This window comes from Falco cherrug, chromosome 12 (genome assembly GCF_023634085.1).
Source record: "Falco cherrug isolate bFalChe1 chromosome 12, bFalChe1.pri, whole genome shotgun sequence".
Lineage (NCBI taxonomy): Eukaryota > Metazoa > Chordata > Aves > Falconiformes > Falconidae > Falco > Falco cherrug.
In genome coordinates, this window is record NC_073708.1 from 3937527 (window position 1) to 3956942 (window position 19416).

The following is a 19416-nucleotide window of genomic DNA, read 5'->3' on the forward strand; positions in this document are numbered from 1 at the left end:
TTATCCAAAAGCATTTCTCAGTCCTGGACCTGGGTGTTCATTCTGGATGTATCCTGACTCCCTATCAGGGTAACGGCCACACGCACAGCACCCTCCACTAGCAGGAAGCACAGACAGATGGCGAGTGAGCCATGGTGAGTCCCCAGCAGGTCCTTTAGTGTAGGGGACAACTGTGGACTCCAATGGTGGCACCGGTGCGGTAATACACGTAGTCCTACAGTTTAGACACAACTGACGTGGCCAACACTTGGCTAGGAGTAGACTACTAATGTTTCTTTCTTGCCATTTCAACTCCTGCAGAAATACCACAAAGATCAAAATGCACAAGACCGGATCCATGATTTTACCATGTACTGTCAGCATGAACTCCCTGGTCATTTTTCCTGCGATATTACTTGCCACACATGTATAGCTTGCGGTATCGCTGAGGTCAGCGTTATTGATCTGCAGGTATCGTCCGTTGGATAGGATTCGAACTCGAGGAGTTCCCTAAGGGGAAAGAGAGAGAGTTTGACAGATTTAACTTTACCACTACTCTCTTTATGAACACAGCACATTCTTTCGTTGTGGAGTAATAAAAGCCATGAAAAGAGGCCAAAGATAAACCAGGGACAGAACTCATTGCTGGCTCAACTTTGTTTACATCCGTGAAGATGATAGGGTAAACAAAGCTTTTAAAAACTGCTTGCTTAATGGCTCCCCCTTGAAACCCCTGCTGGGACGTGTGTCTGAACAAGACAGCTTTTTGGGGTTATGTACCCAAAGGGCTTTTGAGTTTTTATAGAAAGGGACAGCTAATAGCACATGATGAATTGTATTTCTTTTTCAAAAATCCATGCACGCTACAGGCAGAATAAAGGCAAGCTTCTCTACACTGTTCGTCACACATCACAGCCTTGACCAGGTGACAGCCAGCATGAACTCAGCCTACCAAGTTTACTAGCCAGTAAGTTTACTAGCCAGCGTTTCTGAACAGGAGGATACCACTCTTCTCAGCTCTACGCTCCCTCTACAGCACCGCTAGGCAGCCCCCTGAAGTCACAGCTTTTTTACCACATCAGTCTGGGTCATATCTGCACGAATGACTGGCAGTAACATCAACTACAAGTGTTCAAAAACCTGAGTGGATAAACAACAACAAAAAAAAGACCAGAAACTCAAACTTTTTCAGTATGTGCTACCCACACTTGAGATGAAAGTGAAAGCTGACATTCCCATCTGCTCTTTTGGTTAGAAGACCTGAGAACAGCATCAGACAGGCAAAACTCCTCCAGTTCTGCACCCTCTGCTCTAGCACCCCAGCGCGCCCATCTGACACCAGGCACGACTCAGCCAGTGCAGAAGGAACGGCACTGCTGAAGCCTCACGGGTGACACGATTCGCCACCAGAGCGGATTACAGACAGATTTTGGGTAAAGGCTGGTATCTCCTGTCGAGTACACAGCCTGTGCTACGGTTCCTAAACACAGAAGCATATCGATGAGGAAAGACAGGCAACAAAGCTTATCATTTGATCCCTACGGTCTACTCAAGGTATGTCAGAAAACCCAGCTTTGAAAAAATACGAATTCAAGCAGTTATTTTAATGTTTAAATAAAGCCAGGTTAGGTCAAGATGCTCCTACCTACCTACATACTTCTTTATTTAAAACTCAAAACACATTTCCAAATCAATGAAGAGTGCAAGGACGAGGCTAGATCTTCCCATAGCTCTGCTACCAGAACCAGTGATGCTGCACAATTACACCCCTGAGCATACAGGGGTCTGGAGCAGACCTCAAAATCTGCACAGTGGAAGACAACAAAACCAGGAGGAATGACACCCTGTGAAACAAGGCTTTTTCACAAAACCAGTGATGATTTAAACTGAAATCACACTGCAGCCTGATAACCTTTCTCCAATCCTGTCTTGTCGCTGTGAAACCTCATTTTTCCAAGATAACGAAGATGCTGTGCCACAGAGCACCTCTCTTTCCCTACCCGAGGAGAGCTCTTTTCCAGCTGCTTAGTATTAATAGGCTATTACATTTCTTTAAGGTTGAGAAAGCAAACAGGCATTCCATAGGACACCAACATTTTCCTAATACCTGGGGTATATATTTATATAAGCTAAACTGAAGACTAAAAAGAACAGTAAGGAAGAGTAAACCTGTCTGCTACCCAAAGTACACGTGACAAATTAAAACTGCCATGTCTGAACTAAATTTGTAACTGAAATTTAGTGCTGGTGGAAAACTAACTCTAGAGACTGAAATTCCCTAGTCTATCATAAATCAGAAAGCGGGGGATTGACCATACTGCACAACCAAGATGCCTCCGCCCTCACACACCAACATGAACTCATGAGGCAAGAGGAGAACTAGTACTGTAAAGGTTAATTTTTTAACTTTTTAAAAAATACTTGTTAAAAAAACTCAGCTGAGTACCTACACCTATCATAGTGCTCCTCTATTGCTTTGTTTTCTGGGGAATATTTGTAACAGTGGCTTCTTCTCATGGTTTATTTTTCTTAACTACTGCTTTTAAAACACAATCTTTCCAAGGAGGACCGAGGCAAAAAGTATTCACGTATTTAACTTCCAAGCCTCGTTCAACCTTTCATAAAAAAACCCCACTACCCAAATCAACGGATCAACCACGCAGAAGAGTGCTTCTGTTAAACTTGTTTCTAGCTAGTTCTTGTGCTACATTCAAGGTCGCATGCCCTAGCAGCGCTTAGTAACACATAATTGCCCACCATATTTTTACTTCTTGCAGTAATACTTCATGCTTTTTAATTTACAATAGAGAAAGAGTCTGAGGAATGGCGTATGAGAAGGAAAGGCAAATAAGCAGAACTTCAGGTGAGGACTACTGATGGACTACAGTTGAGGTTGTGTTAAGGTTGAGTTAAGGGAGACACAACTCATAAGCTGAATTTGTTTCCTCTTGTTAATGAATAAAGATCAATTGAGGGAAAATTATCAATTAATTGAGTTCAATTAATAACTGAACTTAAATGGTTCAGTTGGAAAGCACCTGGTTTCTGAGTGACCCCAAGAAAGAGGATGGGAAGTAAAAAATTCTTTCTGTATAAACCATCCTCGTCTTGCTAATTTTCTCTCAACCAGCAAAGACTCGATGCCTTAATGTGACACTACACAGAATTCTGAGTGAAAAAGATGCATTTGATACAAAACTGTGGTGATTAGCAACCCTTTTTCTTTCCTTTTCTTTTTTTTCTCTTTTCCAACGTAAATTAATGTAAATTCCTTTCTAAATGCTACTAGAATATGAGGATGCATAATATACCCAAAGGAAACATATAGTGTAGTCTTTTCTCAGCTACCTTTCCTGGGAAGCCATTCAGGAGTATACCGAAGGCTTCTAGCATTGTTCAGAGGATCCAGGAGGAGCAAGGGATCCCCCTAAAGGAAAAAAGAACAAGTAACAGCGGGATGGCCACTTCACATGCTTGCTAGCTTCAGGTACTCATTTAGGACTAACTGTATTTGCACTGGGGCTACTCAGCTTCTCTCGATCAAGGCACCGTAACTTGGACTGCACTGAAGGGGCAAGTGAGCAGAATAAGAAACCTCAAGCACTGTGTGTAAAAAAATCAAGGGAGCAAAAGACTAGTACAAATAATGTAACCGCTATACCTCTAAAAGTTCTCCATTTTTAAGCCACGAGATTGTTGGAGGTGGCACCGCATCTGACTTGCATTCCAGTATAACTTGTCTGTTCTGCAACACAGTGAGGTCCTGTGGACCACCGGTACCAGCAATGTTAGGAGGAACTGTTATAAAAATTAAAAAAAAAACAAACACCACCACACATATGAGCTACCATTAAAATCAGTCATTGAAAATTTCCAATTTATTTCTTAAGTTTAAAATAAATGCAAAGTTACAGTAACATTAATTAGTTCTGCCTTTCAATACCTGTGTTAAATATGCCACAGCTCTTTAACTGGTGAAACCTGTTTCCCAAGTCACACAGTGGAAACTACTGTGACAGAAATTGAAGTCCCTTCTCAGTGAGACTACCAGCATTTAAGCCAGACAAAGCAGACATCACCAAAGTTCCATGAACTGTTCATCAATAAGCATGGGAGCTATAATCAAGAAGCAACTCAAGGCATATTTTAGAACTGCAGAAATCCCACTTAAACTTCCTTTACTGTTGTTACATTTCGTGTGTTCATTTCTAAATACATTTCTTACCTTTTTCTACCGAAACCCTACAATGATCACAGGTATCGGTATACTTCACATCCTTTTTCAACAAGCGCAACAAACTCAATCTGCCTGCACACTGATATCTATAAACTTCCTAGGTATTAAAAAATGTGAGACTTAGAATTATAACAGAAATTAGTTGCATGACATGGAACTTTCCCTTTTAACTGGGTATCACGTTCAGAACAGTTACCCTTATTTAGAAATGTTTATTATGTTAATACGGTATAATATCACTTTCTCAAAATATGTAATATTTCTTCTTTAGTAATATTTAACATGTAAAATAAGATCGGGTATGTACCTTAGTAGTTTACACTTTGAAGGAATACATTTTTTCCTAAATTAAACTTACCATGCACTCTTACTAAATACTCCTTATCGTCATCTCCTGCTGGGCTAGATGCCAAACACGTGTATCTTCCCGTGTCCTCCACCTAGAAACACAGGAACAACTTCAGCAGAAACCTCAGAATATGGGAACAATTCAAAAAGCCGTGAAATACAAACATGGACAACAACATATAACAGGCAGCACTTGAGCACGAACACAACAGAAAAGGAATGCCTGAAAATAAATTAATGAAGTTCTTGAAAACTTTTTTTACCATGATAGGATTGTACAGAGATGGATTAGGAGTTGCAGGATCCCATAAAATATCTCTGGATAATGTGTCTCCAGCAAGAACCCTTCTCTCTGTGACGGTTTTTGCAACAGGTGATCAATAAAGATGGAACTGGTTACAGGTATCCATCTAAGCAAGGGTCACTTTTGGGTATTATGGCAATTTTTTTTGTGCACACATGCTCATTAAAACCTTTATACTTTCTCCTTCCTGTAAACTCTTTATTGTAAAGACAAGTGTTTGCTTTACCAACAAAACGAGCAGCAATCAGTCCCGAGCCCTGTCCCATGTCTGCTTGGTGAACTGCAGTCTGGCTGTCCACAGCTGAATACAGCCTTAGTTTATCGGTGCAGGTTTTTAAAGGTTATTTTTCCCTGGGCTCTTTTATTGTCTGAATTCATCTGAGAGTCTTTCTATTGCCTTAATTTATTTTTCATTAATTTGCACACGGATGACTGCAAATGCAGCTTTTCTCTGTAGTCTATGGCTTATACATGTGAGAAGCAAATGGATATTAATAACATCTGGGCTGATGGAAAGAGAGGAAAGGCTGAGGAGGAACTGCAAAACACAAAAGAAGAAAAGCAAGAGCTAGTAACAAGAGTCAAACTGGTAGGAAATGAACACGAAGCGATTACAAACACAGGCTAAACCCAGAAATAACCCCAGAAAAAGAGGAGTCCCTAGCAGTAGTTGTTCTGCTTTGTAACAAGAAGCACCAATAAATAAAACAATTACAGAATTCTGAAATGAAGTTGAAACAGTAATACTCAGAAGAGGCAGAAGTGCTTGAGCACTCTCAACCCATAATACTGATGTTTGTTCTGTCTGGAAAACTCCAAGGCAAGGCTTGAAAAATATATTCTCTAACCGCAGATGCAGGTGGACGATTTTATAGAGGCTTTTTAGGTCTTCTCTTAGGATGGTCCTAATAGCAGGCAGTTCTGCACACTCCTCTAGGCTTTGCAAAACTGAGCTTGTTTGGCCACCACAACTTCACCTGAGCACTGGCTATTCGAAGGACTTCTCTTAGGACATGAACATTGTCATTCTGCAACAGCGGGCGCCCATCCTTCATCCATGAGATTTTGGGGACCGGAATGCCAGACGAGATGCAGAGGAGTTCCAGAGGGTTGTTAACGATGACAGAGAGCTCTTCTGGTTCATCTGTACCGTTGATGTGAGGTGGCTCTGCAGAAGGAAAAACATTTGAGCTCTTTCCTGACTCAAAAAGCCTACAGAACATGATACACAGGCTCGGGGTTAGAGTTTGCAGAAGTAGTCTACATTGGTATTATTTCTGACTCTGTCATGAACTCACTGAGTATCTCATGTAATTTCCACCTGCCTCTAATTTGCATATTTTATGATTTGGAATTATTAGTTAGAAAATGTTTTCACAATCCAAGTAAAATAGAGTATATACTATCGGTGAATATATTTATTATCCCTTTAGCTGTTTTACCTTCAGCTATGCCTTCAGTTCTGCTATCATCCTGTCAAGCTACATTTCTACTAACCAAAGTTATTAATTTAAACCATATTTTTTGTAAATTAGTTACTATTAATTATAGCATATTTCAGTACTCCAGAACTGTTGGGAAATATATACTATATTACACATTCACAAGTCTTTAGGTATCTTCCATTTCTCTCATTATGACAGCAAATGTTCCTTGAAAATACTCCTTATCCCTAGAGCATTCTTCTTAATTGTTGTCCTGAGTAAATACTCACTAACTGCTCACATTTTGTTCAACTGAAAGGTTAACACTTACCCAGCACTTTTAGGGAAAAGTGCTTGCTGGTATCTCCAGCTTCATTGGATGCCACACAAGTGTATTTGCCTGTGTCACCGATCTCTGCTTTCGCAAAATGAAGGACCATTCCTTGGTTACTTGGCATCAGGTGAGCCCCGAGGCTTACAGGATGTCCATTTTTAAACCAGGACATGGTGGGGGCAGGAGTGCCATCAGTGAGACACTTCATCGAAGCTGAACTGCCTCTCACTACAGTCACGTCCTCTGTTCCTCCGGCGTTATCCAAGTTTGGTGGCACTGCCGAGAAACGACAACTGGGTTCATACAGAGCACAACCCAGACGTTAATTCTGAATATAAGAAATTCGGAAGGCAGCTACCCTTTTACATTTCCCTGCTTACATTCATGTTTAGCATGTGTTAACACATTATTATTATTTCTAAAAAATCTGTGACACATTATGGGTGCCAATTCCAGTAAGGACTCTTCTAGGGTTAAAACAATTTAATTATTAAAAAAAAAACACTGAAAAGTTACTGTTTCCCCCATGTTTCCCCTACCTACATAAGAGATACTTGTGACTGCCTGCAGGTTCGTGTTGGTGAGAAAGAAAACTGAATATTAGGTTTACAAAATTAAGAAATAAGATTCTTTACATAAAGCACTGCAAAGAAACTCACCAAAAATCTGAAGTTTGAAATGTTTGTTGTCCACTCCAGCCCTGTTAGATGCTACACAAGTGTACACACCAGTATCAGGTATCTGCACACGGGCAAGTCTAAAGAGAAAACAATTTTAAGCAAGCTGTAAATGGCATACATTATTTTTATTATGGCACACTTTGGATCAAATTTTACTCTCGCTTCCAAAAATACTAGCAGAATCATGCCGATATAGCAAAAGAGAACAGAAAACTCAGCTAGTTAAAATAGATGAAAACCAACCTGAGAATTTGCCCAGCTGACAACAACCTGATTTGGGAGGAGACAGACAGAGGAAGGCCATTCTTTAGCCAGTTTATCTGTGGTGGTGGGGTTCCAGTAGCAGTACATTCAATATTTAGGGAGGTGTCCAAAAGGGCAGTGAGGTCCTCTGGTTCGTCTTTATTATCAGCTATTGTCGGAGGAACTACATTTTGTAAATGTTGAAAAGGAAGATATTAAAACTGGCTCTTAAAATAATTCCACAATTGTTACCTTGCTGAAAATCCTGCACCTAATGACCCACAGACAGTTTAACAAGATCATCCCCATTTTTTTTTAAGAGTAAATCCTCTAACAATTATATTGAGCACTAATAAATTATCTGTTTACGTATTTTAAATCAGATGCATTTTAGTGCATCTACAGCAGTAGGATTACCTCTTCGATTTGTCAGGCTGTGGCAAACAAGGGGGTTCAGAGCCTGAAGCACATGGGGGGAGAATAACAACGCAGGAAGGAACAAGTGGTCACGCCTCAGAGGGGATGGGCTGAACTGCTTAAGGGCCACGGGGGACTTGGCAGTTTGCTGCCAAACCTACCTCCTTAAATAAATCTTTTATACAGTGAAAGCTAGAATCATGCAGGAAGAAAGCCCATCGACTTCTAAATGCGTATGCTGACTTCATTCTTCAACACAGAACATTTCAAAATGCCTAGTTAAGTATTCTGGCAGATTATTCTAACAGGACTGCTTCTGGGGCTTTTTGGTTTTGGAGGTTAGTTTGAAAGCCTCGGTCCTGGGGGCAAGGGGGGGGACTCACTAGATAAAGGCGGCACAGCCACGTGCAGCTCCAAGCTCTGGCTGACTCAAGATCCCACCACACACCACGGCAGTTGCATAGATAGGACCACTGAAGCTGGTCATTACTTGAACCTCAACCGAAACAAACTGATCCCCAAAATCCCCACTGCTGTGCAGTGCCATGCCGTCCCAGACGCGTGTCCTGTGCCATTCAGCTGTTATCTGTTACATCAAAGGTCATCTCTTGCTACTGTGCTCGTGCCCATAGTCCAATTGATTCTGAGTCTGTACAACCAGGACAGACACACCACTGTGAAATGCTGCCCAGTTTCACTCTTTCACACTATCATTGTACTTAATAGGCATAAAATAAAAATATCCACTCTTTACACTGCTGGAGAAGAGTTATGCTCACTATCTTCTGTACGTCAAACTGTGCAAGAGAAGAATTTCCTCCAAAACTATCGTTTTTCTTTTAAACTCTAGGGACCTTTAACTATTAGTTCCCTACCACACTACTCTGGGTTTAGCTGATGTACTTTGATTGGAATTAGTGAAGATAAACTAACACACCAAAAAAGCAGTATCATAGTAAATCAGCCTCAAGCAAATCTTTCTCTGCAAGAAAAAAAAAAATAATCACCACAAGCAGAATTCCTCTATTATGAAATATACCAAAGGAATTAATTTCTGTTTATCCCAAGACACACTCACCAGCGATTTCAATCATTTTGTCATTAACAGAACATCCTGTATAATATACCGTGGTATCTACGGTACATGAAATTGGAAACACGTGCAAGTACTATTACACTGAAGACAGGCATTCGTTTCTTGGCCCTCTCCTGGGAGTGCTTACAAAGACAGGATTATGGACCAGATCTCAGCTTCACATCTGTGAAAACTCACCATATACATTCAAGTTGAAAATCCGGTCTTCCTCTCCTGCAGGATTGGTAGCCACACAGGTGTACTTGCCTGTGTCAGAGCTGAGAGCTCTGAAAATGTTTAATGTGCTGCCATCTGGAGTCACTCTGCGAGGAAGGACATAAACCAGGGTGAGTTCGTTTACGTGTTCCTGTGACCTGGTAAATAAACGGGTTTGTACATTGAAATCAACTACCTCTATCCTCTTGGGAAATCAGGGAGAGAACCTTAAAGATAGGCCAGGAAGTTTTTCCTGGAGATGCCCTGTTTAACCTTGTATTGAGATTCAATTCCAGGCAGGCTTCTGAAGAACCCATAACGAAAAGCATCAAAAGTAAAATGTTTTAACATCTCAGATTTTTTCCCCTCCAAGGAACTGAGTGGAACTTACTAACCTTCATAAACTTTAATGAACCTGATGAACTTTAATGGAAATTATTAACTGAGACAGTAATAGGTATCATATGCTTATCTCTGCACCAAAAAAAAAATAAAAATCAAATTAGTAACAAAGTATACTAGATTTATAGAAGCTAAAGAGGGAGACAATGTTCTTGACCTGGCTGAGCTAGGGTTCAGGTCCTCTTTACAAGACCTTCTAGGGCCCTCCCTCATGCTCCCTCTCTAAGACCCTCTAAAGGTTTAAAATTACAGAAGAGAATGCAGTGTCTGCTTAGTTCTGCTTGCCTCATTCTTTGTAAATCGTCACTGGCAACTGGTTTTCCATCTTTAAGCCATTGCATAACAGGTGTGGGCACTCCATTGGCATTGCAGACGAGCTGGAGGCTTTCTCCCAGGAGGACGCCAACCTCACTAGGCATCTCAGAGCCCACAATATTAGGAGGAACTGGAAAAGCACAATGGAGGGAGGAGAAGATTCATCAGCAAGAAACATAATCTAAACTATAAAAACTTACACTGCGGTAGCTCATGAGTGATAGCATTTATTGCAGTACCTCCATTCAAACTCAGTTTAGAAAGTGTGTAATTACATTGTTTCTAGAGGGAGCTCTGCAAAGATAAATTCAAAGCCGCTTTAAACATTTCTTAAAACAGCTAATTTAAAAAAAAATATTACAAACATGTATCTTTGCCCTTATATTTAATATCTACAGTTATCTGCTCAAACAGTGCTAACAGGTACAATATTGTGGCAAAATCCCATTTCATTAAATAAAGGGTTTCTCATTTGACCAGGGTAGGGAAAAAAATCATAAGGAAATTCTGCCGGTATTTCTTCCCTATCTCCTCCTGCTGGCTCTGGCAAACAAGGCTACAGGTATCACTGCTTCCAAATGCACAGATGCGTGGTGCTCCACACTCAGTCAACCAAGGTAGCTTCAGTGTTCAGCAGGAGGAAGGATGTGATCCCTCCTGATTGCTTTCAAGTTCTCCTACAATCAGAGGTTAAGAATATTCTTTTTCATGCAAATTTCTGACTAACAGTATATAATCCTCTAAGCATTTTTCCCCACTGCTTGCAGCTAATAGAAATAACGATCCAAATTCTCCGCATTTCTACATTTCTACACTGGTCTTATCTCAGTGTCTCTAGCACAGACACAGCGTCATACCCAACCAAGTATTAACCAGTTCTGCTCATCATTCTCATGCCTTACCTTGAATGGAAAGCACGTAAGTTTTCTGGGCTTTTCCCTCTATATTTGAGGCAATACATGTGTATGTCCCACTGTCTAGAAGCTGAGAACGAGCAATCTGAAGCTTGCTTCCACCAGATAAAATATGAACTTCAAGAGAATCGGAGTTTTCTGAAAATATGTAAACAAGTAGTCATTCCAAGCCAGGCCACAGAAAGCAAACATATCCTGAGAATTTTTTTCATCGAAATTTCCAAGAAAAACAAAGATACCAATCAGTTAACATAAGAGTCTGTCTAGAAACAGATGAAGAAGAATCAAAGAACAGACAGCAAATAGCACAGTGGTGCCCCAAAGGGGTAAAAAAGAGCAGTAAAGAGCATGAGAGAACATTACCTATTGGTTTTCCATTCTTAAGCCACAATAATGTTGGTGGAGGAATTCCAGCAGCATCGCACACAAAGGTAACAGGATTACCGATAGCTTCATGGACCGACTCTTGCTCAGGGCCCTCTATATTTGGTGGCACTATAAATTTAATGGAAGCAATAAGAGCGGTACATTTTTGTAAACTCATTTTGAATTGTCTGCTCTACAATGTCTGTGGTATCATAATAACTACTGCAGATAATGCAGAGTATGCTCACCATAAACATTAAGATGGAAATTTTTATCATCTCGCCCTGCAATATTTATGGCTTTGCACACATATTGGCCCGTGTCAGAAACCTAAAATGAAAATAAATAAGGAAAAGCCTTATTATGGAGTTTCATTTTAATGCTACCGTTTAGATTAACAGCCTTTGCCTCTGCCAACTTAAGGTCCCTTCCACAGACTAAAAGGCCTCCAGCAAATACATCTCCTACGTACAGCTAGCAGAACACCGCAACAAAGAGCAAAATAACTGCCTAACAGTAGCAGAGTAGCGGCAGTTGCAGCATCCCACAAGCCTGGCCTACCTCAGCACCCTTGATTCGTAACGTTTGCCCCTCTGCTAAGATCTCCACATTTGCCGACTCTGAAATTATGCGCCTGTTCTTGTACCAGGTGATGACCGGTGGGGGAATAGCATTGGATTCACACTCTAATGTCACCGGGGCACCCACTCTCACGTTCAGCATGGTCAGTGAGGTTCCACTATGGTCTTTGATGCTTGGGGGCACTGTAGAAGAAGCTTAGAATTATTTCTGTGTTGGTTTTGTGAAAGGGCAGAAAACAAGCTAATGAAAATAAATACAAAATACTGCATTTTCAAAGCAATAGATATTATTTCAGAAACCAGTAACAAACGAACCAAGGATGGTTAGGAAACTCTTCTTCTGGCTTTCCCCAGCTTGGTTTCTGGCAATACAAGTATATTCACCATCATCCGGTAGTTTGGCTCGGGGAATCTGCAGAGTCCGAGCACCTGACGGAAAGGGAGAAGGCTTGAGCTTTATTCTGTGGTTACCGTATCAATCTCAAATGCTACCTTAAAACTGCCGGTTGAGCAGACTGAGCACAGACACCAAATATAACCTCAGAATCCAGTCAAAGTAGTAAAATTTTAGGGTAAATTCTATTAGCATTGATAATTGGAAGTTAGAAGCACAAATACTCCTTTTAGACCTGTTTGTGGCGTAGCTGCTAACTGCTGTCACCTGCCACAGCCGTGCCCTTCCCACTGAACTGTCACTACCCCATTCTTGATTCCCCACTCTCACCTTCTCCGTTCGTGAAGCTACGTAACTGATCTGCACGTGCCTCTACTGCCATTAGCGATTTCCATGCCTGTGCCTGACTCCGTGCTGTACCACAGCCCCCAGCCCCATTATGCCAGCAAGACAGGACAGAGCAACACAGCGAGTGACCTTCACTTGATACCCTGGGCTGAAGATAAGCAGCAGGAGCAGAAATGGCACCGGCGCTCATGGACCTTATTTAGCAAGCGGCTTCAGGAGATCTCAGAATGCAAGGATTTCTTCCTGAGAGTTCAGCAGGGTGAATCCAGTTTCCCACTGAATTCAACATGAAGGTTGTTACTTTTTGTCATCTAAGGCAGCAGAATTTATCTTGGCCTCTGTCATAATTTCTGGTCATTTCTTTGAAAAGCGAGTCTAAGTGACTCAACTTTAATCAATACTTACATCAGCGTATCTCTGTTCTGTGGCTTGCCCTCTAGGTCTTTTCCCCGCAGTTAATTTCAGCAGCTTTCAGCCTGAGCCAGTTTTCTTTAAGGGAACCCACCCAACAGCCAAGGAATTATTAAACACAGTAGGCCAAGCGTCTTGTCTACTCACTGGAGCAACAGTAAGAATATACCAGCTCCATAAATAGCGGCCATTGCTCTTATCAAAACAAAAGAGTCAGAAGCTGAGTCCAAAGGCTGTAGAAATAGCTGAGATTCCTCACCAGGCACAATAAAAGTGTTGGTGTTGGAACTGATAGGTTTTCCATTCTTGAGCCAGCTGAGATCAGGAGGTGGAAAGCCAGTCACCTCGCAACTCAGAGAGATGAAATTATTCACCACCACAGTCAAATTCTCAGGATTATTACCAACAACACTTGGAGGAACTAGAGAGAGAAATACATTTATAGTATCTATCACAGTATCAGCAAACAATATTCCACAAGATCCTGATTTACTCAAAGCTGAATTGCTGAGTTTTGCCAAAGGGCCAAGCTGCAAAAATCTTTCTCATCCTGTGAATGGATCCACTGCTGTTTTGGATCTATCTGGAAATACGACTGAAGCTGATCTAATGGTCATTCCTTTTCCTGTAACTCACAAAAATGTCAGTTATTTCATTTGCAGTCCTGTGCTTGAGATTTGGGAAGGCTAATTAACCTGTAAGAGGATCCTGCAGTTCCTGACTAATGCACTATCAGTTTTAAAACGCTGTACTCGTAGGGCATTCGCTATGTCGGGCAGGACAGATTACATTTACCTTGTCAGGATATGTGGGATGACTGAGTATCGTTTCTTCCTGATAACTGTATTGCTCATACAATTTCTGAAATAGTCCATTTTATCATTATAGAGAACCAGAAAGGATTCCTTGTGATACAGTTCAGAGCTCTTCTGTTATCCAGACAAATGTGTTGTTCAGTAGTGAGCTAAGCAGTTTAAAATTCTGGCATGCCAGCACTGCTCTAAGGGGTGCAATTTCAAGCTTACAAGTCCCAGTATTTTTAAATACAATAATATTTTGGCATTTCACCTTTCTACAAGAACTATTTAAAATGAAATAGCTGTAAATCTCTTCCTTTTAATAGATCCCAAGTTTTAGTCTCTATGTCTTTGCAGTGTGGCTATATAAAACGCTTAAAAGGAAAGCAAAAGCATGTTCTTGGCGCTATTGGGTGGAAAAAACATTCCAAAGAACACATGGAATCCTCTTCTTCAAAGACAGAAATGTGAAAGTATTTTGGATCGTATCCACCAGAAATACTCCAGCTGCTTTCTGTCACTTGAATGACACAAAACAGTCATTAAGCCAAGTTTATTGCTCCTCTGTGGCACTGCAGAAACAAGAGGAGTCAATGTAAACGGGGGAATTCAGTCCATATTTTTCAACTTGGAACAAGTGAAGTTTATTTCCCTTATAATGAGCACTACATGGTTCACTAGAATAAACGGAGAATTCTGATCTGATATTTTATAGTTACTTGTATTTGTTTACTTTTACAGTTACTTTCCCACAGATGTGACTATTGGCAGTGCAAGACAGTGGTCAATTTAATATACAGGGCCAAATCTGAGCTATCTTTTAATGAATTTTCCTTAAACTATGCAAGTGGTAGATTTCAAATTCCACAGCCACCCCCCCCCCCCCCCCCCCGTGCAAAGCGCTCACAAACGCACCACAGGTAATCCACATATGCGAAGGTATTCCTGTGTGCCTACAGATGTAGTAAGTGGGCTCAATTTTAGTATTTAGTGTGAAAATTACCTATTTATTATATATTAAGGTCAGAGGTTAAGATTTTAAAACTGGGTATTTTTCATGTTTTCAAAGGTTTTATTTTAGTTTTATTGCTCACCTTTGAGTTAAGAAGTGAATTTCTCAACTTAGTCAAGAGCATCATCTTTAATATTTTATTATAATCTATGAAAGTAGTTCCAACAGAAACTTACAAAAATGCTGGAAAAAGACCTTTTTTTGACACTGACAAAACAAAGATCATGCTGCTTAGTGACAAGGCGTTTTCATCAGTCCTTCAATCCCTTCCTGAACCTATAGTCTCTCTCTTCAAATGAAACCACATACATAGAGAGTAATAGATCTAAACTGGTGATACTGTTAAGCTAGAATTAAAGCTTCATTCAGATATTTCTTTCAAAATAATAGTATTAAACTATAGTCATTAGAAATAAATATTTTAAAGACAATAAGTTTAAATTAAACCACAAATGTAAATAAAGGCAAAGTATTTTGATTTAAAAACAAAACTCAAACATCGGGAAATCTGGACAGACTCCACTGAAAGAAAATAACTTCTCAGAGAATGACTCCAGGGCAACTCTTCCCATGACAATACTATTTTTGACTATTTATATTTGTATTACAGAGCAGAAAAATGCATCATAAATTCACTTAGTATGTAAATCTGCTGCATGTATGAATGAGAAAAAAAAATTTATTTCTTCTGTATGTAACAACTCAAATCGTCAGACTCCTGGGATGCTGGTACTAAATTTAAGCAAGAGAGAGATAAGACAGCACTTGTTTTCTATCTGCTATGTAATCAGAATATTAGCTAGCTAACAAGGATGTGAAAAATAGTACTGTGGAAGCAGATAGAGATGTTGTGGCCAGTATTCCTGGGTAGGTTTTAAAACGTAATGGTGGGGATGAATTTGTGGGAATAATGCTTAATTTGATCTTCAATTCATAATGGAAAACTGAAAGCAGTGGGGTGAAGAGTGGGCAGAAACAAAAGGGAAAGTCAGGGTTTACTCTGAAATGTTATTTAAAAAGATATCCTGATTTTCTGAAGCTATCAGGAGAGGTAAGGGAAGGTGGTGGAGAGACTATTTTTTAAAATAATGGAAAATATCTTAGTTTCTGGCTTGTATTTGTTTTAGACTTGTGACGCTTAAGGCCAAAATTTATTTTAACTTTAACTCCATAACAAAAGAAAAATAGAAGAAAGAAATCTTAAAGAGTAATTTTTTTAAAAAGTTAGCTTTTACAATGTCGTATCTCTGTTTAACGCTTTCTAATCGTTAATTTTCTTGGAAAATGCATTTTATGAACATATCAAAACAGACTATAATCCAACCTGTTTGTAATTCATGATTTCAGGGCTTAGCAACCCCTACACAGTGTACACATACAGCCAGTACATAAGGTTCCCTCAATAATAAATTCAACCTATACGGAATACGTAAAAGGAGCTAAAGGCACGTGGTATCAAAAGCCATGTGCTACCACGGTACTTTAAACTTGGTATGTCAGAATCTCCATTACATCCAATAAGATGACTTTACTTGCATAAAGCTAAGTATGTGCCGAAGCACTCTGCTAAATCTAACACATTCAAGCTAAACTAACATTTGAAAGAAGATAATCAGATAATTATGGATTATTTTACTTACCATGAACATTTAGGTTAAAATACTTCTTGGCGCTCCCAGCTATGTTTTCCACAATGCACACGTACCTGCCTGTATCTGTTACTTGGGAATTCAAAATCTAAGGGGAAAAAAACCCAACAAAACAAATAAAAAAAGAGAAAGATAGTTGTTGAGCTAATCCATAAGACAACTTAGTGTCAAAGCATCAAGCGGAGAGCATTAAGCTCAGCTCTCTAACTGATTTAATACTTTCATCCAATTTCTTTCATTGATCAGAAAGGGTCATTCTTCAGAACACAATATTTTCTTAAAAAAAAAAAAAAAGAGGAATATATTTTGCAATAATTAAACTCCATTAGGGAAACTTGGACAAAATTGACAGCTACAGGCTGTTCTTCACGAAAGTCAATGTTATTTTAAACCAAGTGATTTCACCGATGCAGGTCACAGCATGACCTCACAACCAGTTGGGTTAGCACAACTGAGGGAACTGCACAGGAGTGAGAGGCAGCAGCATCTCAGGGACAGGAGCAAGGGACAACAACTCCTTGCTTCTGCGACACCTTGTAGAAAAAAAATAGTAATTCAGAATCGCATGCTCAGCATACCTAAACAGTTTTGTCTCTATGGCAGCTTGTGTTTTTGACGCTAGAAATCAGTTTTTCACGAAGAGCTACCTGTAACCTCCTTCCGTTGGACAAAAATGTGTGTTTGTCATCTTCTGCTAGGAGATGGCCGTCCTTTTGCCAGGCAATACTTGGAGAAGGGCTGCCACTTGCAACACAGTCCATCGCCGCAACCTTGTTCACAAGCACAGTCACTTCTTCAGGGAGATCACTATCAGCTCCACTAATGGACGGTGGTACTACAAAAGAACAAAATGTAATAAGAATACTGTGGCTTAGCACCACTCCGTGTTTTCTGTTGTCTTGTTGGTTTTTTTAATATTGCAGACAAATTTTTTAGATGAGGCTTTTAGAAGAAATTAGTGAAACCTTCAGCGAATACGGTGAGAGCTAATAAAATCCCAAGACTAGTTTAGCTACTAACTACTAGATTTAGAACAGATCAGTACAATACAAAGGACTTCAGGAGAACTACACTTATTCATAGCAGCCATAAAGAAGAGGTAAAAATTCATCTTCCAGTTAGTCCATCATAGAATCATTTAGGTTGGAAAAGACTTCTGAGACCATCAAGTCCAACCATTAACTCAGCACTGCCAAGTCCAGCACTAAACCGTGTCCCTTAAGCACCGCATCTACACGTCTTTTAAACACCGCCAGGGATGGTGCTTCCACCACCTCCCCGGGCAGCCTGTTCCAAGGCTTGACCAACCTTTCAGTGAAGACGCTTTTTTTAATATCCCATCTAAACCTCCCCTGGTGCAAGTTGAGGCTGTTTCCTCTTGTCCTGTCACTTGTTATCTGGGAGGAGAGACTGATCCCCGCCTGCCTCCAACCTCCTTTCAGGTAGTTGTAGAAAGTGATAAGGTCCCCCCCCCCGAGCTGCCTTCTCTCCAGACCAGACAGAAAAAGCCCTTTCTGTGCAACGTTTGTGAACAGATCGTACGCAGGCATTCAGTGGTTGATCTAAATCATCAATTCCCTTAAGCCTTTGGGAGTTTTGCAGGTATTTTAGACAGCGATGACCAAAGTAAGGAGAGAAAAGTCCAGCAGGTCAGAATTTTGAACAGAAAACTGGATAGGGAACAAGAGACAGCAAGATAAATCCTGGATTTCTACCTATACTTTTCTTTCTGGTGAAGCCTGACAGGGGTAATACAATTGAGTTCCTGTAATAATAACCTAAAACCATACCAAACTAACAACATTAACACTATTTTCATCCAATTGTGTATACTTCTACAAAACTCTAGCACATTATATAACCACATTAATTCCATAGTTTACAAATATGCAGAGTTTATGAACTTTAAAAACATTAAGTAAATCTGGACTATAGTGCTTCAGAATACACTGAACTTTTTTTTTGCTATTAAAAAGAAAAAGCAAAGCAGGAAAGCTCACAGAGCACGTGGACATCGTAATGAATGGAATCCTCCCCAGCTTCGTTTACTGCCACACACATGTATCTCCCGGCATCTTCAGCCTGCACCCGCGGAATCTGCAACACTCGGCCTCCTGGAAGGCAAATGCATTCAAGGTTTAAATGCATCATCAAGCAGTTTCCATCATTTCCACACCACATTTCACAAGAGACCTGAGCAAGCAAATTTATGAATGGTCAACATTTGTTCTGAATTATAAGTAACTGAACACTTTTATTTCTAGCTACTTTTTCTACTGGCAGATACTTGGAATTCAGCAATGTCCATACTGAAATGTTAAAAAAGACTAATTAATTCCACATAAAGAAATAACATTCTTCAGCAATATGCAGCCAGACATTATTTTTCAATCAAAAAGATATATTTCTCAGCAAGGTGACCAAGGACAGAAGAAAATATAAGCACATAATATTCTGATAAAGCTGTTCCAAACAGAAAAAAATTACTTCTGAAGCTTACAGGTACTTTTCACTCTAGTCCTCATTCAAAGCGTAGCCGCATAAATGGCTTCAGAGAGCACACATTGGGAATACATTTTGGGAGTGGCTGTCATTGGTGTCCCAAGAGATAAGCAATAGCCGGACAAAAAGCCATTATCCCCACCACTGCCCTTCTTTACACACGCCATCCCAAACCATCCTCTGCACAGGAAGGCTCCCTTTTTGTACTCTCAGCATCGTAAGCACCTTTTTCCCTTTTCCGTATGACGTTAAGTAGGAGCTCGTGGTCATTTTTCTGCTAAAACATTATTTGCATCCCTCACTCCCTGGTTGAGAGGCTTTTCTACACCAATTACGATTTTGCCAAAGCAAAACTTAACAAGCCAATAAATCAGGAACACATCAGGGAGAAGGCATCATTGTTGTATTTCGTTTTTCAACACATCATATAAAAGTTAAGTGGTCACATTCACACCATTTTAGGGATGA

General features: G+C 40.1%; 1 protein-coding gene across 1 annotated transcript in view; it reads right to left on the reverse strand.

Annotated features, from left to right (window-relative positions):
* HMCN1 (hemicentin 1) overlaps positions 1-19416 on the reverse strand; it is a 202606-nt gene that overhangs the window by 35271 nt on the left and 147919 nt on the right. Inside the window, exons 55-72 of the mRNA XM_027811253.2 lie at positions 18447-18560; positions 17094-17281; positions 16438-16534; positions 13248-13409; positions 12151-12264; positions 11816-12018; positions 11503-11584; positions 11252-11383; positions 10877-11026; positions 9945-10104; positions 9240-9364; positions 7550-7733; positions 7286-7383; positions 6624-6902; positions 5846-6036; positions 4575-4656; positions 3641-3777; positions 348-489 (exon numbers count right to left, since the gene is read on the reverse strand). Of these exons, the coding sequence (XP_027667054.2) occupies positions 348-489; positions 3641-3777; positions 4575-4656; positions 5846-6036; positions 6624-6902; positions 7286-7383; positions 7550-7733; positions 9240-9364; positions 9945-10104; positions 10877-11026; positions 11252-11383; positions 11503-11584; positions 11816-12018; positions 12151-12264; positions 13248-13409; positions 16438-16534; positions 17094-17281; positions 18447-18560 (2640 nt within the window). The remainder of the gene's footprint in view (positions 1-347; positions 490-3640; positions 3778-4574; positions 4657-5845; positions 6037-6623; positions 6903-7285; positions 7384-7549; positions 7734-9239; positions 9365-9944; positions 10105-10876; positions 11027-11251; positions 11384-11502; positions 11585-11815; positions 12019-12150; positions 12265-13247; positions 13410-16437; positions 16535-17093; positions 17282-18446; positions 18561-19416) is intronic.